This window comes from Camelus ferus, chromosome 4 (assembly GCF_009834535.1).
Source record: "Camelus ferus isolate YT-003-E chromosome 4, BCGSAC_Cfer_1.0, whole genome shotgun sequence".
Classification (NCBI taxonomy): Eukaryota; Metazoa; Chordata; class Mammalia; order Artiodactyla; family Camelidae; genus Camelus; species Camelus ferus.
Window position 1 is genome coordinate 73,389,660 of NC_045699.1, and position 25,684 is coordinate 73,415,343.

Consider the following 25,684-nt stretch of genomic DNA (forward strand, 5'->3'; position numbering starts at 1 on the left):
CTTCCCATACATAGAAAAGTGCTGAATTCCTTGACTGGGGATGTCTGGTTTCCTTTAATTAACAGGAGTCTTTTGATGTTCCAACTACCTGGTCTCCATCACAAAAACGCCTATACATCCTGGCTCCTCCCCGACCTCTGCAGAGCAACCCCTCAGAGCCATCTGAGAGGCTGTCTCCTGGGCTTGAAGTCCTCAGGGAATAAAACACACTTCTCAACTTTAGGTTGTGTATTTTTCCAGTCATTGTGTCTTTCTTTCTTCTGCCCTGTTTAGCTCTGCAGGGTGGCCCAGCCGCTGCAGCGCAGAGAGCACTGTCTGCCAAGGCCAGGGGAGGGAACTTGCTCCAAACTTCATCTTTTGCAAGACACAGTCATTCCTCCCTAAGGAACAAAGTTCAGAGCAAAACCAGAGCCTGGAGCAGGGAGCGCAAGGTCTGCTTTTGCGGCTGTTTGACGACTTGTGGATGTTTGAGGACAGAGTTGTGAATGTTGAGGATATTGGTTGGGTTCTTGGTTTCCTCAGAGAGAGGAGGACCTGGAGAAGGAAGAAGTAAGGAAGGGAGTCAGGCTTTTGGAAAGAGGGGGCTGAGTTCAGAGCAGAACGCAATCAGGAAGAACTTCCTGGAGGTGGCAGCACAAGCCGATGCCATTCTGCACAGAGACAGACAAGAGTGAGCTGGGGTGCAGAGAGACTGACACGTGAGGCTGGCAGGGCTGTGAGTCCCAGCAGTTCTAGGCAAAAGCCCTGTGGTGTGTGTGGGAACAAATGCAATAGGCTGACTACCCCGGGAAGGTTCACAGTCAGGTGGGTCCTTTCTAGGCTAAAGGACATCATGGGTCTGAGGGCTTTGGTGGCAGAAAAGCACACCTGTCACTTGTACCCTTTTTGCAAAGTCTGTTTCCCTCAAGCAATGTGCCTGCAGTGTACCCCTCAGCAAGGCGTCGAGAAGTCTGCCCCGCAGCAATACACTCTGCTCTCTAGGCCCCCACAGTGCACCCTGTGCCACCCGCCCCCGCCCCCGGCAGTGCACCCTGTGCCACCCGCCCCCGCCCCCCGGCAGTGCACCCTGTGCCACCCGCCCCCGCCCCCCGGCAGTGCACCCTGTGCCACACACCCCAACCCCCTGGCAGTGCACCCTGTGCCACCGCCCCCGCCCCCCGGCAGTGCACCCTGTGGCCACCCGCCCGCCCCGGCCCCCGACCCGCAGTGCACCCTGTGCCACACGCCCCCGCCCCCCGGCAGTGCACCCGTGCCCACGCCCCCGCCCCCAGCAGTGCAACCCACTCCTTCTAGAGCAGCTGTGGCAACAGCTGGAGCCCATGGGATATTGGTGGGTTCTTGGTTTCCTCAGAGAGAGGAGGACCTGGAGAGGAAGAAGTAAGAAGGAGTCAGGCTTTTGGAAAGAGGGGGCTGAGTTTCAGAGCAGAACGCAATCAGAAGAACTTCCTGGAGGTGGCAGCACAAGCCGATGCCATTCTGCACAGAGACAGACAAGAGTGAGCTGGGGTGCAGAGAGACTGACACGTGAGGCTGGCAGGGCTGTGAGTAGAGAGGAGACAAAAGTGGGAATAGCAGGCCGGGGAGAGAGTGTCTAAACACAGGGACTATTTGGGGATCGGCTTTTATTTTTAGTTTGAAGTTGGTCCACCCTCCAGCATCATAGATATGGCTCCCTGGGCGCACAGTGCTGAGGTTTCTCTACTTACTGGTCACCTTGGAAACAACCCCTTGGGGCCTCAGTCTGCCCATCTGCAGATGGGGCAGCATGGGCCCAATCTGTCTGTCGCACGGAGGACAAGCCCACACAGCCCCCCGGGCCCGCCGGACGCCCGGCGGACAGCGTCTGGAAGGCCTCCAGGCTGCAGGCAGGAGGGCCTTTGCCGACAGCTCTCAGAGACGGCTCAGAGGGGATGAAGCAGCCAGTCCCCTCCAATTGCCACTGACGATGTCCAGGTGTCATTAGCGCCAGTTAGGAGAAGCGAGGGCAGCAAAGCGTTTCCCCGGGGCAGGGCTGCTGGGAGGGCCATCAGGACAATTGAATTCCCCACCAGACAAATGTGATTACCGGCAGGGGGGGCTTGCCCCCCACCCGGGGAGCCAGGACATAAACAGCAGGTGGGGCGGCCGGGCTCACCCAGCCATGCAGGTCCCCAGCCCCAGCACGCGTGAGGCCGCCTCCATGTACGGCACGGCTGTGGCCGTCTTCCTGGTCATCCTGGTGGCCGCCCTGCAGGGCTCGGCACCACCCAAGAGCCCCTTCCCCTACCGAATCCCCCTGGACCCCGAGGGGACCCTGGAGCTGTCCTGGAACGTCAGCTACGCGCAGGAGACCGTCTACTTCCAGCTCCTAGTGCGGGAGCTCAAGGCTGGGGTTCTCTTTGGAATGTCAGACCGTGGCGAGATGGAGAATGCCGACCTGGTCGTGCTCTGGACCGACGGGGACAGTGCCTACTTCGGGGTAAGTCCTTCCCCAGCCCCAGAGCCCTGACCTTGCCCCTTTGTCTACCCTCTCTCTCCTTAACCGGGAAAAGGGAGCTGCTCTCCCGCCTCTCTGTTCGCATCCACTCTGAGCATCCCTCGTGTCCCAAGCGTGGGGGTCTCGGGGATGCTGATGCGAGGACAAAATGGGAAATGGATGTCTCCCGTGGTCCTTCCGTGCCCGCACACCCCAGACAACAGAGCCAGACAGCCCAAGGAGCACAGCCGCTCGTGAAGGACACACGTGCCACAGAAACGCATGCTCTCCTCTGCCCCACGCGCATGAGGACAGACCCCAGGGCCCCACTCCTACAGACAACACCTGGAGGTCACACGGGGCCAAGCACAGTGCCCAGTGTGCACGCCCACTGCCCAGGACGCAGTGTCACGGCCCGGTGCCGGCGCGCGTGGTGACCGGAGCAGGGCAGGCGCCCCGCCCCCGCCCCCGCTCCGGCCGAGCGGGGCCGAGCCGAACCGCCGAGGGTGCACTCTTCACCCCACGCCTCAAATTCACCCCCATTCTTGCCAGAAAGGGTGGAGAAGGGGGGAGTTCTCCCTTCAAACTAGAGGGGCTTGGGGGCCTTCAGGAAGCTGAAGGGAGGCCCCCTGGGAGGCAGGGGCCCAGTCACCTCCCCCCCAGCCACCTTCCTCCACACGGCTCCTCTCCCATGGAAACAGACACAGAAGGGTTAAAACACATTTTCAGTCTGGAGGCACTGGATCTGTGAGCAGAGGCTCCACTCCAGTTCAGTGTGGGACCCGGCAGGGGCACCAGAGTCAGGACAGGCCCCCAGGCCCCGCTGCAAAATGGGGACAGTCCTCCCTCTCCACCTTCTTGGGCGGTGTGAGTTCACACGACCTGGTTCCAGCTGATTTTTCTGGAACCTGACCGTGCTTCGTCCAATTCCCACAGCCGTTCAACAGGCCGGAGCTTCCCGCTTCGCAGCTGGGCAGGAGGCCGGGTGAGCTGCCTGGTCAGGGCCCCACGCTGGCCCCTGGAGGCAGTGCCTCCCACACAAGGATGCTCAGCGCTTACGGGTCACGGCCAAGGAAGTCCTGGGCAGCCTGGTTCCGAGCCGGTCCCAGAGCAGCAGCCCAGCCCCCGGGATCAGCTTTTCCCGGCTGCCAAGAGAGCTGGGGTGACTTCGCCCTCCCGCACAAGGCAGGATTAATTTGCACAACAAATTCCTATGCAAACAAATGTCAGACTTGTTTTTCCATCCTAAACAGTATGTTCAACAAATACACTCTAGATTTCCAGCTGAAGAATCGCAAGTTGACTTTCTGCTTCTGTTTAAAATGAGTCCTGCGAAGTCTGCAAGGCCCCTCAGCTTCACGCTGCTGCTCTTCTCCCGGGAGGACTTTGCAAAACTCTGTGCAGGTTCCTCGATCCCTTCCTCCCTCCCTTCCTTCCTTCCTTCCTTCCTCCCTTCCTCCCTCCCTTCCTTCCTTCCTTCCTTCCTCCCTTCCTTCCTCCCTTCCTTCCTTCCTCCCTTCCTTCCTTCCTTCCTCCCTTCCTTCCTTCCTCCCTTCCTTCCTTCCTCCCTTCCTTCCTCCCTCCCTTCCTTCCTTCCTTCCTCCCTTCCTTCCTCCCTCCCTTCCTTCCTCCCTCCCTTCCTTCCTTCCTCCCTCCCTTCCTTCCTTCCTTCCTCCCTTCCTTCCTCTCTCTCTCTCTCTCTTTCTTTCTTCCTCAAGGAAGTGGAGAAAACAGGCTTTATCCCTGAATGCAGGGTTTAAAAAAATCTTCAGGCCAAGGACTGGTGGTCCCGTGTTGTTTCCAAACCCAAACAAAGGCCTGCGTGTCAGGGAGAGATCGCAGCCCCTTGCCAGGTGGATGTCTGTCCCTTGCACTGGCCTGGAGCCCCTGGGTGGCTGAGCCTGAGAGTTGGGGTATGCAGGCAGCCCTGGGGAGAGGGGAGGGCAGCGGTCGGGCCAGAGCCGCCACTCTTGAGCATTCTGGGGAAACACAGGAGTTCTGTTGCCCCCGAGCCTCAGTTTACTCTCTTCAAGCAAGGCTAGGGCCAGGGCGAGGTTAGCGAGATGCCCAGGGCGCAGTGTTTCAGGCAGGCTCCCGCTCGGGGGCAAGCACGTGTGGGGGTCCCTGAAACCCTGTCCCCAGCCCCTCCCTCCTGCCGCCCCGCGTCTCCCATCTCCTGGGCTCCATGTGCTGTCATGGCCCATCCCTCCACACACCAAAGAAGCAGACCACGTTCCGAATTACAGCACCTTCCTTGTGACACAGATTCTTGGGTCCCACCCAGAGGTCTGGGGACCTGCGTGGCTACCCAGCTCCTGTGAGTCCCAACCTGCATTTGAGGCCATGTGTCAAGGCCACAGAGAAAGAGTGTGGGGTTGGAGGTCAACTTCACTGTCTGAGGCGGACACTGAACACGGGCGTGAGCCCCACCCTGGGCAGAGCCCCGGGGACCCCAGGGCGGCCAGCCCCAAGCTCCAGCGTCCTAGCTCTGGACCCGAACTCGTTTCTGCAGGACGCCTGGAGTGACCAGAAGGGGCAGGTCCACCTGGATTCCCAGCAGGACTACCAGCTGCTGCGGGCACAGAGGACCCCAGAAGGCCTGTCCCTGCTCTTCAAGAGGCCCTTTGGCACCTGTGACCCCGAGGATTACGTCATCGAGGTGGGTGGCAGTGCGTGCCCAAGAGACTACGGGCTGCATGGATCTCTCTCAGATCCTGGGGTCACGTCCCCGGGGCGGCCGTGCACAGGGAGAAGGGACTCCGGGGGCAGCTGGGCAGGGGACAAAGCAGTCTGGGAGAAGCCAGCTCCACCACTGGCCTCTGATCCTACAGGAAGCAGCTGTGGGGTGACACAGAGCCGGCCTGTTTCTAGATGTGGGTCTCGCCCCAAAGCCTCTCAGACGGGGAACTGAGTGATCTTGTGCCTGACTCGGTCCCTCCTGCTCCATCCTCTTCAGCAGAATTCCGGGACGAGCCCAGGAGACCCGGTTTCCCAGCCTGGCCCTGTGGCCGACAGGCTGCGAGGCTCGGGGCAGGTCCCCTCCTCCTCCCGGCCCCGGTTTACCTGTCTGTAAAGGGAGGAAGGGAGCTAGGCGCTCTGTCAGTCTTGACCTGCTCTGAGTAGCCTCAGCCAATCCAAGACCCACAGGCTTCTCATGCGGCTCCGAGACCCTTCAGGGAAACAGTTTTCTCTCGAAGACAAAATCCTTTTACTTTTCCAGTGCACTTTGACACCCATCGTCCTGTGTAACCCTTACCGTGCGACAGTGGCATGGGTTGGTGGTGTGCCCGACGAGGAAACTGAGGCCAGGGCGGGGAAGGACCTGCCCAGAGATTCGTGGCGCAGTGGGGCAGACTTGGAGCCAGAGGGGGTGTCCTTCCAGAAGGTCATCTGCGTCCTCATGCTCTAGATCACCTTCCCCATGGTCAAGGCAAGGGCAGGCAGAGGACCCTCTCCTGGAACTTTGCAGGGCGTCTGGTACCCACCTGTGCACAGCTCAGAGCCTCCAGGCTGGGTGTGTGGGAGCCTCCTGCCTGGAGCTCCAAGACACCTGTGCAGAGAACAGCCCTGTCCCCACTGGTGCTGGTCCCAGGTGGGCCAACCAGCCTGGTCCCCAGCGGTCCAGCCGGCCTGGTTCCCAAGGGTCCAGTGATGGTTAGCTGGATGGATGCCAAGCAAATGCAGGTAGAAAGCATTTAGAAAGACAAAATGTATAAATGTCTGATGGAAACCAGGAGCTCTGGTGATGACCAGCCCCGGATTTAGCCCCTACCGGATCTACCCTGAGCCTCAAAGCTCCCTTCCTTCACAGAGATGAGAACCAGGCATGGCACCTGCCGGGCGAGGGGGCAGGGACCTGGCAGCCCCCCCAGCTACCGGGAGTCGACTCTGGGGGATGTGAGTGGGCAAGTGCTGGGCCTGTGTCCGCTGCAGGACGGCACCGTCCACCTGGTGTACGGGATCCTGGAGGAACCGTTGCGGGCGCTGGAGACCATCAACACCTCAGGCCTGCAGACGGGGCTGCAGAGGGTGCAGCTGCTGAAGCCCAACATCTCCATCCCGGCCCTGCCCACGGACGTGCGCACCATGGAGATCCGCGCCCCGGATGTCCTGATCCCGGGCCAGGTGACCACGTACTGGTGCCACATCACCGAGCTCCCAGAGGGCTTCTCCCGGCACCACATCGTCATGGTACGTGGGCAGGGCCGGGGGTGCGGGGAGAGGCGGCCTCCAGGCCCAGGTCCCCTTCCCAGCTCTGCTCCCGCCTGCGGCCTCAGCGGCCTGCAGAGAGGTGGTCTGTCCTGGAGAGCTGTCCGTGGTCCTGCTTGGACCAGGTGGCCCCTACTTCCTGAATCCCAGGCAAGGTCTGAACTTCCTGCAGCCACCAGTGTGCTCTGGTCCCCGGTCACCCTGCTCACTCCCACCTTCCCAGCCTGGACCAAAGCCAACTGACGTCTTGATTTTTGCATCTTCCCCTGGGACTGGAATTGCTGTCTCTTTGTCTGTCTGTCAGGCCCCACCCGGAGGCGTAACAGAAATGACAGTAGCTGTTGAATGTCCACTGTTTGCCCGGCCCTGGGAGAAGGGAGGGGGGTCACCTCCTCCATCACCACAGTAGTACACACACAGTACTGAGTATTGTCAGCCTTATTCCCAGTAGAGGAAGTGCAGCCCAGAGAGGCCGTGTGAGCTCCCAGAGTCACACAGCAGGGAGTGGTGGGCCTGACTCACACCTGCACCTGGACCCTTGGTGCAGTCTTAGCCTTGGGCAGCCTCTGTCCTTGTCAAGCCACTGCACCTCCCCACTGCCTCCCTGTCCCCACGTTTTGGGAAATGGCTGGCCTGGATCCCCATGCCCTTTGCCTTGGAGCTCATCATGGGCTTCTGGCAGGTTCTGCCTCTTACCAGTTGGTGGCTCCACCCTCAAAGCCCCGAGCCCCAGAAGCACCCCTGGAAATCACCGGCTTAACCCTCCCATTCTACAGAGTGGCAAGCAGAGGCCCATGGAGGGGAGCCACTGGGCCAGAGCCAGGCCAGGAAGGATGAGCGGGTGGGTGGATGGGGGTCTGCTGCCCCGGCTCAGTGCCCCACTCCCCACAGTACGAGCCCATCGTCACCGAGGGCAACGAGGCCCTGGTGCACCACATGGAAGTCTTCCAGTGCGCTGCCGAGTTCCAGAGCTTCCCCCAGTTCAGTGGGCCCTGCGACTCCAAGATGAAGCCCGAGCGTCTCAACTACTGCAGACACGTGCTGGCCGCCTGGGCCCTGGGCGCCAAGGTGTGTGCGTGCCCGGTGGCGCCCGGCTCGAGGGCCTCCTGGGGGGGTACTGGCGGGGGCTCATGAGGCCCTTCCTGGGCCTGCACCACTGGGGTGCTCCGATCCCCAGTCACCCTGCCTGCTCCCCACCTTCCCAGCCTGTGCACAGTCGAAGTCCTGCGGCTCTTCTGAGCCACGAATGTGCCCTCCAGCCTCTGGGACTTCCCTGTCAAAATGCGAAAGCCTCGCATGCTGGTGGTCCTCATGGGCGCGGATCCCGTGTCCCTCTGGACTTGGAGAGGTTTCTGCATGGGGGCCCCAGGGCTGGCTGGTGGCAGGGCTGGTTCTTGCAGCCTCCACGGACTGCGTCCAGGGTCTGCCATCGCTTCCGCTACTAGCCCGGAGGAGGGGCGTGGGCGGTGGGCTGGCCTCGGGGCACAAGCTCACCCCATTCCCTGACCCTGACTCTAATAAGGGTGTCGTGCGGCTGGGAGTGACTGTGCTTCAGCAGGAGCGCATTGCTCTGATCCAGCTGCCCTGCCTACGTCACCCGCTGTAGCTCAGGCCCCGCACTCGGCGGGCTCGCCTTGACCCCCGCCTGGGGCCCCTCTTGGTACACCCCAGTCCGCCTGCCTGGGCTGTGGCACCTGGACACCTGGCCCCCTTCCTGCCCTCTCCCGCAGGCCTTCTACTACCCGGAGGAAGCTGGCCTTGCGTTCGGGGGCCCCGGGTCCTCCAGATTTCTCCGCCTGGAAGTTCACTACCACAATCCGCTGAAGATAAAAGGTAGGAAGTGCGGGGAGTGTGTCCCCATCTCCATATCCGTCCTCCCCTTGGGAACCCTTGGACGCGGCTTTGGCCAGTCAGGATGGTTATGCGGGTAGAGGTCATCACCGCGTCCATCTTCCCAGCGTCCAGCCTCCCTGTTACATGACCCGAGCGGCCTGCACCCTTCCCGTGTGTCTCTCGCTCAACATCCATCTCCCGTGCCGGTGCCAGGCTCCCCAGCAGGGCTGTGGTGGCGGGCTCATCCCCGCACCCCGCCTGGCGGGGGTCGAGCACCTTCACCCCTTCTGCCCTCATAAACACCATCTGCCACTGATGCAGCGCTGTCCCAGGCACCACCTGGGACAGGCAGGCAGAGGTTTCTTGTGTGCCCATTTTGCAGATGAGGAAATTGAGACCCAGTGGTAAAAGGATGGCACCAGGGCCATGAAGTGAGTAGGAATTTAGAGCTAGGAGGTCTGGTCTGAGCTGCCCCCCACCATGGTCTTGGTCACCTGGCTTTGTTATGGCTCAGCCCACACTTGAACCTGGCAAGGAATCACTTAGATGTTGGATCCGTCTGAGTAAACGTGGCTCTCCCCTGTCCCCACACCCTTTCTTCACTGGCACCAGCCAGAGCAGAAGGCTAGTTTTAGGGTGCGCCAACCAATGAGGTTTCAAGCAATGGAGGGAGGCTGTAGGCTGGAGCGGTGCCCCCAGCACGGTCTCCCCTGGAAATCTAACTTGAGTGAGGCTGCTCAGACCGGGAGATGCCTGCATCTCTGATTACCCCTCCCCGACGGGGTCATCCTCTAGCACCCATGGGAGGTGGCTCTGCCACCCCTAGACTAGGCTGGGCTGGGACAGGGCACCTGGCAGGATGGCAGGACACAGGCCAGTCCAGGGCCAGAGTGGTCCCTGACCACGGGGAGCCATGGCCCCAGGACTGTCCTCCTTGCACAGGGAGTGCCTGCTTAATCAGGGACGTTTCTGGCTGTGAATGTCCCTCTTGCTTCTCAAACTACCTCACCAAGAGCAAATGTGTGCCTGGAGTGTGAGTGTGTGAATGAGATTTCCTCTCCGCGTGTTCCGTGCCAGGGTGGCAAACAGGTCCTGCCTGCGGGGCTCCTTGACTGGCCCTCAGCGGTGGCTCGAGCTCCTGCTGGAGACCCGGCCGAGGCTGTCCCCCCCGCGGGGCAGTGCCGGGACTCATTCGCGACGTCTGCCCTGGGCACCGGAGGGCTGGCTCTCGTTTGTTTCGTGCTGTTGAGTTTATACTCAGCAAACACAAATCCACAAGGGTCCCCCTGTGCGGAATGAAGGATGGCGATCTCGGTCCCCAGATGGCTCCAGGTCTTAGGTCCAGAAAGGTGAGAGGGCTTCTCAGGAGGGAGAACCAGCAAACTGCAGGCACCTGTAAAAGCAGGAGCCCACACGGCCTGCGGGGCATCGTGGCAGCACTGGACCTGAGCCTGGAGGGCGAGGAGGTTTTCACAAGGGAGACAGACAGGTGCCACACTCCAGATGGAGGGACGGGAAAGGGAGAGCGTGTTCCGGGAACACAGGCTGCCCGGCCTGGCTGCAGTGCAGGGAATGGGAAAGAGGGGTGGAGGGGATCAGAGAGCAGGGACCACTGGGTCACCTGGTGCCTGAAGGTGGAGCAACCGGACTTGGTCTTCAGGGCAGCGATGCCAGGTGACCCTGCATCAGAAGCTGGGGACATTTTCCTCTCTCTGTTTCACCAGCATCTTCCATCATACGTAGCCACACAGCCCTCTTCCTTTCTGTCTCTTTTTTTTCTGTCTTTTTCTTTCTGTCCCTCCCGGGCTGCGTGGCCCTGGGTGGGTGCCCACACCCCTGCCTGTGCTTGCTGAGCTCCCTCAGCCGTTCTGAAGCTGGAGGAGCTTGTGCCCCCCTCGCCCAGCTGGATGTGGGCCCCGGGGTGCACTCAGCCAACGGCTGCTAACGATCCCTTCCCGGATGCGTAACTAATACTTCCTGCCACCGCTGGAGTTATCTCCAGCGCGCACAGAGAGAAGCAGAAGTCCGCGTGGGCCTTGGCATGATACGGGATATAAATCCCGTATTGCTCATTTAAAACCTGAAAGCAAATGGATTTTTGAAAGCTCCTTAAGCTCAGGGAAGTCTGTCTTGCCCTGATGATCTGCCTGTATTTATGGAACCTTTGCCACGTATTGGAGGCTCCCATCACTTCACAAATCTGGAGACGGGTCGCCTTTCTATAAATATCAAAATCCCACAATTATTTCATTATTTAACCCCCATCCGAATTTTAACCAATTGCATCTCCCTTTTTATGATTATCCTCTGATGCAATCAGCCCAGAGACACAGAGGCTGAGTTTGGACACTGCAGGGGGAGTGTGGCGGAGCGAGGGAGGGAAAGGTGGAAGGAGGCAGAGGGGGTGTTCGTGGCTCCACCTCCGAGTGGCTGAGCGGGGAGACAGCCCAGCCCGCTGACAGCGCCCTGGGCTGTGGTCCCAGTGCCGGCACTTCCCAGCCCTGCAGGGTCTCCAGCTCAAGCTCTGAGCTTCGGTTTCCTTGTCTGTACATGTGAGGCGATGATTCTCCGGTTACTCGGGTTCCCCCACCCGCCCCCCAGCTCTTCTGCGAATTCTAGGGTGGTGGGCCACATCCACCCTCTTGCTCCCACAAGGGACCAGCCCAATGCCCCACCCCGAAGTACTCAGGGCCTCGCTGACCGATTCCAGGCAGGGATAGGGCAGGGGAGGGGCTCCTGGAGGCCACATGGTTTTGTGGCTGTACCTGGGTGCCAGCATCCTTAGAAGGCGGGCCATCAGCTTTGACTGGCCGCTGGGAGGCTGCCCAAGGAGCTTCCTGGACTCTCTTCCAATTAGCTGACTTCAGGAAGAGTCGGCAGGTGTGACTGGACGGACCGTGGCGGGCAGAAGGGCTGAATTCTTCTTTGGGAGAGGCCCTTGGCTTCAGGCCCAGAGAGGGCAGCAACTTGTCTGAGAGCACACAGAGCGCTGTCGAGCAAGAGGAGCCTGGGATGGTGCGCGACCCAGGGGCCTGCCCGCCGGGGCCAGCCCTGCTTCGGGGGCCCGCCTCGGCCCTGCTCGGATTTGTCCCGAGATGTCCTCTCGGTAGACATGGGTCCCGGGTCCCTGCAGGACAGGACTCAAAGCCAGAAGGCTGCACCTTAAATGTTTCTTGCTGGTTTCACCGCACAGACGCGCGCTCGCCTGCCCGAAGGGGGCCCTGGCTCCTCTGTGAGCCGGGCCGTGCCCTCCTTTCTGCCCAGACTGTAAAGACAGGCCGTCCTGCTGGCTGACTCCCTCTCAGATCCCCTTGGCTGAGCAGTGAGACTCTGGGGGGCTGGCGAGTCTCCCAGATCTACTGTGGGCCTCTCCCCGACCCGCTTCGGTGGCTCGGTCTCCTTGCCTGCCTGAACTCTTTCCGAGGCATTTGCCTCGTTTCCACAGACACAGCAGCTCTTTCTTTCCACGTGGGTGACGTTGGGGTGCGTGAATAGATCCTTGAGGTGGTGACAGCTTTGGGAACAAATGCAGGGCTCTCGGTACAGCTGCAGGCGGGGGCCAGTGTGGGGTGACCGGGCGCCTCCTGGTCGGTCTGCGGGGGGGCGGCTGGCAGAGCGGGCCTTGCCTCACCGCCGCCCGCCTCCTCCCAGGCCGGCGCGACTCCTCGGGCATCCGCCTGTACTACACGGCCACGCTGCGACGCTTCGACGCGGGCATCCTGGAGCTGGGCCTGGTGTACACGCCGGTGATGGCCGTCCCGCCGCAGGAGACGGCCTTCGTCCTCAGTGGCTACTGCACGGACAAGTGCACCCAGCTGGTGAGTGTGGGCTGGGCCTGGCGCCCCTGGTCCGCCGCTGCGACCCTGCGGGCGGGGCCGAGGGAGGCGGCTTGTGGCTTTGACTCCCGACCCTGCACTTCCCTCTCTCTCTCTCTCCTGTGGAGGCAAAGGAGGCTTCCGGTGTGCGTCCGACCTCCTCCTCCAGCAGTAGCAGGGCTCCCGCTTTGTCAAACCTGCACGCTCTGCATTTCCAAATGCGCGTTCATCCTATGAGTGAGACGGACGTGTTCACCACTAAAAACGCAGGCCGTGCGGCTAACGATAGAGACCGCCCAGGCCACAGCGGCCTCTCCTCCTGCCCGAGACAGCCGGTTATGGGGTCTTATGTGTCCCTCCAGACTTCTCCCCTACGTGTTTCCACACGCTCTTACATGGGGTGTGTTTAAAAACAAATTGAATGCTAACCGTTTGCCCCATGACTTCCCTTTAGATGACACCCGGCGTCCAGTGTGGATTCCCTGGGGGCGTTACCAGTGCTGGACCAGCTGAGGCCAGCAGGGTGCCCAGGACGCAGATGCACTGGTCCCCGGGGCCATGGGAGGGCAGGGAGGGGCACAGGTCGGCGCTTAGACTCAGCCGGCAGTGGGACCTAGCTGCCAGAGGAGCAGAAATGACTCCCCAAATTCTGCACCCTTGGGGCTCCCTGGCCTCACCCAGCCCCATCCTTGTGCTGAACTGTCCCCTTCTTACCAGTTCCAGGCCGCTGACCACTTTTCACGGGTGGGAAGAAGGCCATGGGGAGGTCCTGTGCGCACCGGGAACATTTATCAGGTGGCTCCTAGCAGCGGGCTTGCCACGCACAGAGATGTGAGCTTTAATTTGAATAAATCTGGCAAGACGCCCCCCAGAAAGCCCCTCTGATGCCCCATCCACACACAGGAACAGCGGGTCCCCAGGGCCCGGATTTCCCGACCCACCGCACCATCAGTGCTGATATATCTGCTCAGTCGCTTGGGAGAAGCAGCACGGTTGTCCAGTTTGAATTTCCCTGTTTATGGAACCTGATTTTTCCATCTGCCTCTTGGCCGTTGGGCCTTCTTGCCTGTGAATATCTGTTCATAACGGGTGCCCAGGTTTTCTGGTGGGTCGTCCGTCTTGCTCTTGGCGGCGAGTTCCTTTTCTGTCGTGCATGTTATTCCACAGTCTGTTGTGAGGGCTGCAAGCACTCCCTCTGTGTTGTCCCCTTGCTGGTCACCCCGACCTGCAAAGTGAGTGTCAACAGCCCCGCTTCACGGATGAGGAGACTGAGGCTGGCCGGTCGCAGTGCCTGCGGTGGCAGAGTGAGGAGTCAGACCCGGGTCGGCCTGGCCTCACACAGCAGGCCGCGTCATGATGCGCTCTACAGTGGGTTTGTCTTCCTGGTGATCTGATTCAGTGGGATTTGTTCCTCACGTGGGCTCCCTGAGCCTCCAAGTGTCCCCGAGCCAGAGGGACAAGGCAGAGCTGCCAGCCCGCCCAGCCTCACCCGCACCCACAGGGCATCAGCGCCTCTCGTCCGAGTCTAGGAGTGGCAAGGAGTCTTGCCCGCAGCTGCACCTGGCACTTTCCCACGTCGTGTCCCCAAACTGCCAGCGGGAGGGCTCTGTGGCCCGGCCTGGGGCTGGGGCTGCAGACTCACTGGGAAGAGTGGCCCCAGACCGAGCCACTGCCCTTCGCCAGCAGGACCAGGTCATGTTGACAGCTGACCTTGAGAACGCCTCTCGCCAGCCTAGGACCACAGACCTGCCTTCTCTCACCAGAGTCTCCAAATACCTTAGAACAACATAAAGAATTCAATTTTCTGCGTTTTCCCCTTTAAATGGTACATTCTTTCTGTGGACGCTACTGAAGGGCCTCCCACGGAGTGGGGTCTCGCCTCCGTGAGCTGACACCAAGGGGCACCATTCCCACAGTCAGAAGCCTGTGTGGCCTAGAGCTCCTCGCTGAAGAAGACAAGCCGAGAAGAAGGTCAGTGTTCTGGTCCAGAGGCCCCAGGACAGCTGTCCCCCCTCACCTGTCACACCCGCATCTCCGGGCAAGTGGTTGGCCCCTGGGGACCTGAGGGGAGAAACCCAGGGCCCACCCATCAGCAGGGGCTCTGAGGCTCAACCCAATCATCACAAATGTGGCCATAAGGTTTCCCATTCCTCAAATCTCTGCAAGGGGGCCAGAAGTTACCGCAAATTTTTAATAATGACAAAGGACAGTAGCTGGTGGAGAACAAGACAGAAGCACAAACGTGGAGTCAGGTGGCCTGCAGACAGTGCAGCAGCCTGGGGTCCCCAGTGATGGGTGACAGCACCAGGAACTCCCCGAGCTATCGATGGTGTGCACAAAGCAGAAAAGAACACGGCGGTGCGTGGTCGGGGCTACGGCGCCTCGTGGACAACACGCTTGGTGTGTGTAATCCATTTTAGGAGATGTTCTGTCTGAAGCGAGTGGACGTTAAGTGAGGGAAGACACCCGTGCTCTGGAAGAGTCCCTTCTGTCCCGGTGGTGACGTGAGGTCTGGCCCGCCGACCACTCTGAAGGTCAGCGTCACGGCTGTAACACGAGGTGCTGGTGACAGCAGGGACTGGCTGCCTGGTGGTTACATGGACGTAGGGAGCTCGCGCCACAGGGAAGTAGAGGCCTGCGGGTGCTAGAACGTGGCAGGCTGGACAGGAAGACCCAGCTCTGTCGCCATCTGTCATCCACCAGACATCATTCCGCGGAGCAGGGAGGCCACAGTGTGCTCACTTTGGTGGCCTCCGCCTTAGAGTCTGTGGAACTGACTGAACTGACCAGAGGGGAGGACCAAAGGGAAGCCATTGGTCCCCAAATGAGCCTCCAAGCCAGCAGTGCGGTTTTGGAAGACCCGGCTGTGACCACGACATCATTCTTAGGACAACAGATTTTTTTTCTTTGTATAAGTGATCTTTTAAACTTGGGTATTTTTCTTTTTTTTTTAATAATTTTTTTACTGAAGTGTAGTCAGTTTACAATGTTGTGTCAATTTCTGGTGCACAGAGTAATGTCTCAGTCACACACACACACACACACACACATCTTCCTTTTCACATTTTTTCATTAGGGGTTACTGCAAGATACTGCATAGCGTCCCTGTGCTCTACAGTATAAACTTGCTGGTTAGCTGTTTTACAGACAGTGGATAGTTTCTGCAGATCTCAAACTCCCAATCTGCCCCTTCCCAACCGCTTCCCTGCCGGTAACCACAAGTTGGTTCTCAATGTCTGTGAGTCTGTTTCTGTTTTATAAATACGTTCGTTCGTCTTTTTTGGGGGGGATTCCACACGTAAGTGATATCACACAGCTTTCTGGTGGGGGATTTAACTGCCCAGGGAGAAGGGCGGGCCGGGGTGATGCGGAGTCCAGGGAAGCAAGCTCCCTTGGCTGCTCCGTGGCCCGAGGTGCCGCCGGCCCGCCGCGCTCAGGCCCTGGCCCACCCGCGCCCACCCCCGCCCCTGCAGGCCCTGCCTCCCTCGGGGATCCACATCTTCGCCTCTCAGCTCCACACGCACCTGGCGGGTAGGAAGGTGGTCACGGTGCTGGCCCGGGACGGCTGCGAGATGGAGGTCGTGAACCGGGACGACCACTACAGCCCTCACTTCCAGGTAGGGACCCCCCACCCCGCCCGCCCTGTCGGACCCCCTCTCTCCCCAAAGCCCACCCCGGGGCTCCTTCTCCCGGGCTGGGCCCAGACCCCCGAGGAGCACACACAGCCGGCTGGTTCCTCTGGTGGACTTACTCTAAGGGAGGGACTCCGGCGGGGGACTCTGGTGTGTGGCCAACTGTGGGCGTAGGGGCACCTGGCATCCCTTAGATGACTGCCTTCGGGTCCTAATCCCTCCCTGGCCAGAGGCCAGCTGTAGCCAACCCTGGCCTCCCCCAGGGGGCGGGCTGGGGCGGGGCCGGGGGCGGGGCCTGGAGCTCTCTGACGGCCCGTCTTCTTCTCCCCGCCCTCCGCCCCGCCCCCCAGGAGATCCGCATGTTGAAGAAGGTCGTCTCTGTCCACCCGGTGAGTGCCCAGTTAGGGACGGGGAGGCCTGAGGGGAGGGACAGGACGCGATGGGGGAGGGCGGAGGCCATGGGAGGTCTTCTGGAACCATGTCCGCGCAGGGCAGGGGCTGGGGCTCCCCGCCCCCATTAGGCTCCCTGGGACTTCGAGGAGAGGCCCAGAGGGGACAGGACCAGAGGGCGCTTCGGGTGATGGGCTCCGCCTACCCTATTAGCCGACCACCAACCAGAGAGCTTTAGGGAGAGACGAGGGCCTGGAGGTCAGTGGGGGCTGCTGAAGGTGCCGGAGGGGAGTCCCAGGCCAGGAGGGGGCTTGTCACAGCCCGCGGCCCCTGTACAAAGGGGCCACAGAAGCCGACAAGTAATCACTCCCTGGGGACACTCAGAGTGTGACCTCACCTGTGGGTTCCTCAGTAGCGGACTGACGAGCACAGGCACACGTGGGGTGGGCCCAGCACACCTGGCACCCCAGGTGGGCAGGTGCCAGTGGGCGTCTGTTGGCTTGGCTCTGCAGGGAGACGTGCTTATCACCTCCTGCACATACAACACGGAAGACAGGAAGCTGGCCACCGTGGTAAGTCACCCCAGCTTCCCTCTGCCACCTGCCCGGGGAGCACGTGTGGCCGTGGGGGGGGAGGGTTCAAACTGGGACTTCCTACACTTTCATGAGGACCAGTCTTAACTCCTCATCTGGAGCGGAGGTTGCCGGAGGGCGAGGTGCCCCACCCCCATTCAATACACCAGTAGGTCTAGGGCTGTGGTCCCTGGACCAGCTGCGCCTGCATCCCTGGGAACTTGGTTAAAAAAACATAAGCTCGTTGGCTTCTCCTCAGACCCATGCAGAGTTGGGATTTGGGTGGTGACACCCGTGGTCTGTGGTCTAACAAGCTCCCTGGGTTATTCTGACGGCTGTCCCAATTCGAGAGCCACTGCAGTGAAGGTGTGTCAGCAGCAGAGCCAGTGCTGGGAGAGGCCATGGGCGAGGGGTTGCTCCCTGCCCCGCACAGCTCAGTCGCCCAGGGAGACAGGTCTGCCACACCTGCCGCCAGCGACAACGAGGTGGAGGAGTGATTGTCAGGCAGAGACCAAGGAGGGGGCGGGGTGGCGATGGGGGCGGAGGAAGGAGAATCAGGGCTCTGGGCAGAGGGGAGGTGGGCAGGAAGGCCCGGGGGACAAAGAACATTCTCCGACCTTAGGTCGCCCTGCCCCTGCTTTTCTAACTGTTAATCAGCAAAACTAAAGGGGCGACAGAAACATTCATCATCATGCTGTCCCCTTCTGGGTTTTGCGCAAAGACAATTCTGTGCAAAGTTATGGCTGACTCTGCTCCGCAGGGAGGGGACACGGGTTCATCTGGGCTGGACTCTGGACAGCCAGGGAGGAGGAGCTACTAGGGGAGAGACTGTCCTCAAGGCCGGGTGTGCAGACAGTGCCAGCAGATGTGTGGTCACAGGACGTGTCATGCAGCTGGGGCACTTCTGGAGAGAAAGGGGATGCTGCTAACAGTTACGGGGGGGTCAACGCGCATCCACCTAGGCTGCCCCGGGCACACTGGCCGCCTGCTGACGGAGCCTTGCTGACTGTCTTGTTAGTCGCTTAGCTCCCAGCAATCATCTCGTGAATCCCGAGGCTCCAAGCGGACCACACCTGGGTTACATCCCAGCCGGCCGTCCATGCCCCCGGAACCGCGGTCCACACCTGGCACCACTCTGTCCTTTCACTCAGCCAACGTTTATTGAGCTTTTGCTCTCTGGCTCCTTTCGCTTTTCTGGGGTATACTTCACACACCGTACAATTCACCCATTCCAAGTGTGCGATTCGATGGCGTTGAGTGTATGTGCTACGTGCAGCCGTCACCTGTGAATTTCAGAACATTTCATCACTGCAAAAGGAACCCTGAATCCTCCAGCCGACACCCCTACACTCCCTCCCTGTCCCCTCAGCCCCAGGCAACCCCTGATCTGCTTGCTGTGTCTATGGAGTCACCAATTCTGGACTTTGGGTAAATGGGATGATACGATCTGCGCCCTTTTGTGACTGGCTGTTTTCACTCAGCATCACATTTCCAAGGGTCATCCACGTAGCAGCGTGAGTCAGTGCTCCATTCCCCTCTGTGGCTAAATGAGACTCCATCACGTGGCTGGACCACAGTTCTTCACCATTCGTGTGTGGATGGACACTGGGGTGTCTCCACATCTTATTTACCTTTGACACCTGTCTCCAAGGTAGGAATCTTTGTCTCTGTCTTCATAGGTGAGAAACAGGCTCAGAGAGGGGAGACACTTGCCCATGGCCACACAGCTGATGGCTAGGATTTAACCCAGAGCTGAGTGCCTGCAAATTTCCTTCCTACCTCTGGATTTGGGGTGACAACTTCTCTGAGTCCATGGTCACACACTCGGAGGGCAGGAGAGCTTTGTAGGCAGGCAGCCCTGCCCTAAGCCCCAGCACCCTCTTGAGGAGAGGTTCAGTACATAACACGCAGCTGCAAATGTGGGGCACCTGCTCCACGTGGAGGCTTGTTCTAACGACTCACCGTGTCCCCACGTAGGAACCTTCGAAGGCTGGCCAGGACCCTAGGAGGCAGCTGCCCCAGGAGACAGTGAGGTGGAGCGAATGAGGGGACCCAGCTAGCAGGGGGCACAGCTGGGCCAGGTGCCCACCCTACATGTGCTGCCTCTTGGTAGAGCGCAGTTCATGCAATGAGTAAGCCCCAGGTGGAGCACAGCGTCTCCCATTCGGCAGGTGAGGCCACTGGGGCTGACGGCAGGGGAGGCACTTGCTGGACATACAGCCAGTGAACAGAGAAGGGGACCCCCCGAGGCAGACCCTGCTCAGTGCTACTTCAGCGAGGGCCACGCTCCCTGCCCCCTCCAACCTCATCCAGGCCAATTGATGTCACCTCCGCGGATGTTCCTGCCAGGCGAGCACCACTGGCATCGCCAGGCCGCAGACTCCCGCCCTCCTCTGGGAGGCTACCTCACAGCACCAGGTGGGATCGCAGAGGGCAGCTGGGCCTTCCTGCATTCTGACCGCCCGGGGCCCGCTGCCCTGGGGAACTCTGACCGCCCGGGGCCCACTGCCCTGTGGGACAGGACCTTTGAAATGTTATTTCCCTCCGGGGCCAAGACAAAGGGAGAGCTTCCAGAGGGTTGGGACTCTCTTGCTGTCTGAGGCGAAGAATAGTAGAAGGAACAGGAATTTGTGGAATCTTGGGAGGGAGGTTATCCTCCCGGTCTGCAGATCGGTGATGGAAGCCCTGGTTCCCCCCAGGGAAATAGGGACTCAGAGCCAGGGAGCAATGCAGGTGCAAGGCCGCCCCACCGGAGCCAGCCAGGAGCCTGACAACTGCTCTGGGGGTTGCCTTTTTTTTAATTGAAAAAAATGTTTTTGGGTGGGGATAATCAGGTTTATTTATTTATCTGATGGCGGCGCTGGGGACAGAACCCAGGACCTCGTGCCTGCTGAGCACACGCTCCGCCGCAGAGCTGCGCCCTCCCTTGGGAATTTCCATTTTAAACAGTCGTCCTGGAGCAGAGCCGCTCCAGTGCCTTGTCCAAGCTGGGCTGGGACGAGGAGGGACTGAGATGAGCCCTCAGCGGGGCTTTTCATCATCCTTTTGTTCTGCCATAAAGTATCAAGCATTCCCACCAGCCAGATAAACCCCACCCAGACCCACTTCACTGTTCACAAAGCGCTGGGAGCCCCGGCAAGGCACAGGCGGCCCGGGGCCACGCGCCCGCCCCCGTCTGTGGGCCAGTCCAGCCCGGCTCCTCTGCCATTGGTCCCTCCTCTCCTGGGTCTGGGCTCCACATTCAGCAGCTTCGAGAGCAGGGACCTGGCCAGGGGCCTAAAGCCAGTGGCGGCAGGACTAAGAGCTCACCTGGGCCCTGGGTGGCTTGTGATGACCTCTAAGTCACCGGCTTCTCTTCTGGAATCCCTGCTCCTTCCAGGGCAAAGCTTTGGAAATGGCTGGGAGACGGGCTGGGTCTGCTGTGATGGGAGGCCTCCTCTGCAGTCCTCAGTCCCCCGGCTCACACTGGAGGCCGAGGGGGCAGCTCCCCAGCCAAGGTCGGGAGCCTGAGTCCACTCAGGCCTTGCTCTTTACCTGCCTTGGACTCAGTTTCTGTATCCATGAAATGGGTACACGAATGCCCCTCTCTGCTGCCTCCGCGGTATTTTGATTCCTAACGCTTACCGCCACCTGAGACATGCTTGCTGGCTGACTTGTTTGCTTTCCGTCTGTCTTGTCAAAAGTGGGACTTCCAAGAGGGCAGGGACTTCATCACTGGCACCGCGTGATGAAGGAGTGAATGGCTGAACGCAGTGAACAAATGGCAATGCTGAATGGCAGCGTCCAGGAGCGAAGCGCCGGGGCTGACGGGCATCCTCTCTGTCCCGCAGGGGGGCTTTGGGATCCTGGAAGAGATGTGCGTCAACTATGTGCACTACTACCCCCGGTCGCAGCTGGAGCTCTGCAAGAGTGCTGTGGACCCCGGCTTCCTGCAGAAGTTCTTCCACCTGGTGAACAGGTGACAGCCCCACAGGGAGGGCGCTGCCCTGCTCTCCAGCCCTGGGCGTGGCCAGGGAGCCCCAGCCCAGAGCCCCCCAGGCCCTGGAAGGCAGCTGGGGGAGAGTGAGGAATCCAGGAGCAGGGTGAGCACAGATGTGGCCATCATGCCTCCACTCTCCCATGAGGTGCCTGTGGCAGACATCACTAATTGATCCCCACTCTCACCTCCTGTTGAGTCTGGACTTGGCCTGAGAAGCTCCCTCCACCCAGCCCTACAGCAGCTACTTCCAGCTGATCCAGGGTGGAATGAGAGAAGTATACTGGCCATCGCTGGTGGGGAGGCAGGGCCAGGGCAGTATGTTAGGAGGCTGGGGAGGAGGTGGCCTGAGGGCTGCTCTGGGGACCCCACCCCACCTGCAAGATGTGCACTGCTGAGCTCCCCTCCCCTCTGCCATATCCCACCCCGGGCTGTTCCTTCTCCCCACCAGGTTCAACAGCGAGGAAGTCTGCACCTGCCCTCAGGCCTCTGTGCCCGAGCAGTTTGCCTCTGTGCCCTGGAACTCCTTCAGCCGCCAAGTGCTCGGGGCCCTGTACGGCTTCGCCCCCATCTCCGTGCACTGCAACAAGTCCTCGGCCGTCCGCTTCCAGGTACCCCTGCCCAGGCTGTGTCGGGGGCGCGTGCAGCTGGGCCCCTGCCGCGGCGACGCACTCCCCGCTTCCAGGTGCCCAGGGGCAGGTCTGCAGCTGCCCGCCCCTCTGTGTCCCGAGTCCCCCACCAAGAAGGCCGGCCAGCGTGGGTGACGGGTCTCCCCCACAAGGAGCTGGCAAGAAGCACTCACACAGACAGTTAGAGACCTCAGGGGGTGCCGACAGGCCCCGGCAGACAGAGGGAGAAACTGACAGCCACCCCAGGAGGGCGCTCCCTTCAGTCATGGGACTAATCTTGGTGGTGTGAGCGGGGCGCCAGCAGCCTCCCCCAGAGCCTAAAAATAAAGTGCGGAGGGAGGGGCAGGTGAGAAACCAAACAGTCTGAGACTGCAAGCTGGTTCCGCCTCCTTCTCTGAGACCCCCTGGGATTCAAAGGCATCTCATTTACTCCCCTGGAGCTGCCTGTCGGAGGCCAGGGCCGGTGCTGAGGTCCGCAGCAAGGAGGCTGCAGCCTGCAGATCTGGGAGGCAGGCTTCCTGGAAGCCCTGGGGAGCTGGGTTGATTACTAAATCAAACACTGCCAGCACCAAGGCGGGGCTGACACTGGCTGGTCTGAGTCGTTCGGGGCAGGTGTAGCTGTCAGACGCGGTTAAACTGGCCCCTGATGCAGGCTTGCCGGAGGGGAGAGGGAGAACGGCTGAAACATCAGCCTGCACCCTGGGGCTTCCGCTTGCTTCTCTGAATAAAGTGAGGGGTGGGCAAGGAGGCAGATGGGGGTGCCCAGGATGACTCCCAGGTGAGGAACCCCAAGGGGCAATGGAGGGTGGGGAGAGGGTGAGTTGGGTTTGGGACAAGGTGAGTTGAAGGGCAAGAGCCCAAGAGGTCGTTGTGCAAAGTGTCTGGGGGGGTGGCCCCCTGTGTTGCTCCCTCCAGCCTGTTTACCTCCTGGTCCCTCCCTCGCAGGGCGAGTGGGATCGGCAGCCCCTGCCTGAGATCATCTCCAAGCTGGAAGAGCCCTCCCCTCACTGCGCAGCCAGCCGGCGCCAGAGCCCCGCCGGGCCCACCGTGGTCAGCATCGGTGAGGGCGAAGGCTGAGCTCAGGCCGTCTCCTCGCACCCGCCCCTGTGGGCTCGCACCAGCTCTGTGCACCCCCTACTCTGTGAAGACCCCATGGAACAGCCGTGTGTGCCCCGGATGAGGGGCTGCGCCAAGCCCCTGCTGGAGGCCCGGTCCCTTTAGCATTCTCCCCCCGGGGGCCCCCTGCATGGCTGAGAGGGCCCCGGGCCCGCTCCCTGTTGACCCGCCCGGGACTGGGCGGACCAAGGCCTCTGCACGGCTTTGTGACGTAACGTAAGGGTAACCCCCTCGGAGGTCTAGAGTCCAGCGCCCCGAAAGCCCTGTCATCTTGCTGGGAGGGGCCGGCCTCCCGGGCCACGGGCCACGCCTGGCTGGCAGGCTCGCCCAGGGTGGCCCTGCGTCCCTGGCCCCTGCTGATGGCGGCTGTGTTGTGTTGTGATGGTGCGAGCGCTACTTAAACATTTCCCTGCAGAGTGGCTCGTTTGTCACAGTGGGCGTCTTCCCTGCCGACAGAGGCAGGACAAGCCATTTAGCTAGTTAGAGACCTGCCTGGGAAATTCCTCCATCACAGGGTAAATAGATATTTCCGCCCACCCAAAGGGAAACTAACAACAAGTCCTGCCGCCACCCAAAGAGGCGACAGCAATGATCCAGGCTGGGGTCTGGGCGCCAGCTCCCTGGCAAATGGAATGACTAGCCTGGGACGACTGCTCTCTGCAGCGGGACAGGTGTCTGACGGGGTGAGCGGGCCCTAGCATCAGACCTGTGTCGGGAGCCCTGCCCCCCTGCCTGGGTCTTCTCACCTGTGACCTGGGGCCAGTGCCGTGTGGGTTACTGAGAGAATAAATCTCACACGCGGGCCGGCCCCCAGTGACCGCTAACACGCGGTGGCGCTGCCCCTAGGGGAGAAAGCGTCGCCTGAACCCTGCTCTGCCCGGCGCAGGGCCAGGCGCCCAGCCCGGGGTGCTGCGGAACATGCCGCTTGCATCCTGGGTCAGTCCCCACCTCCCGCCCCTCTTAGCCGCCTCTTGTTTAAGGCCAAGTTCAGCTCTTCAGTGGTTTTTGCTGGGAGTGACAGATTCAACTCTGTTCAGCCAGTTCAGCAAAATGCTGCACAGCCTTTAGGGGAGAGAGAGGGTGATGGATGGACCGTCGAGTCCCCCCCTTACGCCTCAACAGAGGCCTGCTAAGCGGCTGCCTCTCCTGCCAGCCACTTCATTACAGACGGGACAAGCAGGCCCGGGCGCACGGCACTGCGTCCCATAAATCACGGCTTCCCGCGCCGTAAGTCCCGGGGTGTGATGGCTGTGAAATGCCAGGCCTGACGGAGGCTGGAGAGCGGCCGGCCCTCCGTCATTTTTATAGTCTCGGATGACAGCGGGGAGGGAGGCCCCTCTGCAGGGCGCAGGCCTGGGGAAGGCGGCCTGGAACACCCCCAGCCTCTGGCCATGGTCGTCTGGCCCAAGAACAGCTTTTCCCTCTGATTATGCCCTCCTGCCAGCCCGGACAGGGGTCCCAGTCAGCCCAGAGCTCCGGGAGAGGGTTCGAGGGAGCCCCCCAAGCCCAGCCCTTCCTGGTTTTGTTCCCCAAACACCTGAGAGGCACTTGTGACATCCTGGCCTCACCGAGGAGGGAGCTGCGGTTCACAGAGGAGAAACGCCTCACCCGGGGTCCCTGGAGGATTAGTGGAGATCAGGAATCACACCCGGTTCCAGAACCTTCCAGCACCCACACTGACTCCCCCTCCCCTTCGCTCACTCCCGCTCTCAGCCTGGTCACTCTTCCCCGGGGACAGCGTGTTGTCCTCCCCCTGCAGACAGCGCTGCCGGCTTCCTGCCCCGCCACCCCGGCGCCCGGCTCTGAGTATTGTGCCGTGTCACTGATAGGAGTAGGCACCCTGGTCCACGCTAAGCCTCCCACAAACCCACACCACACGTGCTGCTTCTGTGCCACTGACGGATGGGGAAACTGAGGCTCAGAGACCTCAAGCAAGGTGCGGAGGTCACCCAGAGTGAGCAGGGAGCCGGGAAGTGACCCCGCATCTGTCTGACCGCCAAGCCTGGGCTCTCATCCCCGTTTCCTTACTTTGGAAGCGCGCACTGTCCCCGGTCCTCACGGGGGCTAAGCAAGGACAGCTGGAGGAATGCCTCACCACCTGAAAACCAGCGGCCGGGTCCAGGCTCACGCACCTTCTGAAGGACCGGGGCGGTGGAGAGAGTGGGCGTGGGGGTCCAGCAGCCTGGGTTTCCCTTCCTCCCTCTGCCATGTGGCCCTGGCCAATTTGCTTTCCTTCTCTGGGCCTCCATCTCCCCCTCGCCCACTGAGGAGAAGGTCCCCCAGCCTCCTGGGGGCGAGGGCTGACAGGGTGACGTGACCTGTCAGCTGGAAGCGCCCGGCGGCCCAGGCGGAGGCGTGCCCGTGCAGACTCAGTGTGGAGAGGGCCTGGCGGTGGGGTGGGAGTGCCCGGGCTGCAGGCTCCGGCTGGAGCAGGTGTGTCCTCCAAGCCTGGACTGCCCCGTGGTCACCAGGCTCAGTGGCTGTTTAAGCTTAATTTTAAATGAATTGAGATGATGTAAACTAAAACATTTGGGTTCTCGGTCACATCGGCCACATTTCAACCGCTCAACAGCCACATGTGACCATGGATACTGGGTGCACAGCCCAGACACAGAAATTCCCATCACGCAGAAACTGTGCCGTGCCGTGCTGCGCCGAGGCTGGGGCCCAGCTGCACAGGGTGGGAGCCACCTGTACCCTCACAGTTGAGCCTCTCCTGATGGGCCCAGGGGCCCGGCTCTGGCTAGCTCTGGACAGAGCTGCTGGACACCGCAGGGGTGTGGAGGTTGTCCGCGGGGGCATTTTGGGCAGGACCAGTCTCTGAGGCTAAGGACGGTCCCTCCTGCTGTGAAAGGTCCAGCCTCCTTGGCCCCAGCACAAAGCATCAGCAGCACCCCGCATTGTGACCGCCAGAAACAACCCCACAGGCTGCCAGAGGTCCAGTGGGGACAGGCTCAGGTCGGAGATGCTTTGAGTCCCCAGCTGTCGAAGGCGCTCACTCCCCGGCCCTGCCCGCTCATCCTCTGGTGCAGATGGAGGAACTGAGCCCAGGCGCTG

At 61.0% G+C, this 25,684-nt stretch overlaps 1 protein-coding gene across 1 annotated transcript; it reads left to right on the forward strand.

The window, feature by feature from the left end:
* The first annotated feature begins 2,139 nt into the window (after positions 1-2,139).
* DBH (dopamine beta-hydroxylase) lies at positions 2,140-25,626 on the forward strand. Its single transcript, XM_032478853.1, has 12 exons — positions 2,140-2,458; positions 4,968-5,114; positions 6,389-6,646; positions 7,556-7,732; positions 8,395-8,497; positions 12,149-12,315; positions 15,786-15,929; positions 16,295-16,333; positions 16,847-16,906; positions 20,737-20,864; positions 21,334-21,493; positions 22,457-25,626. Exons 1-12 carry the CDS (start codon positions 2,141-2,143, stop codon positions 22,586-22,588), a joined length of 1,833 nt encoding a protein of 610 aa, XP_032334744.1. The 5' UTR covers position 2,140; the 3' UTR covers positions 22,589-25,626.
* The last annotated feature ends 58 nt before the right edge of the window (positions 25,627-25,684 follow it).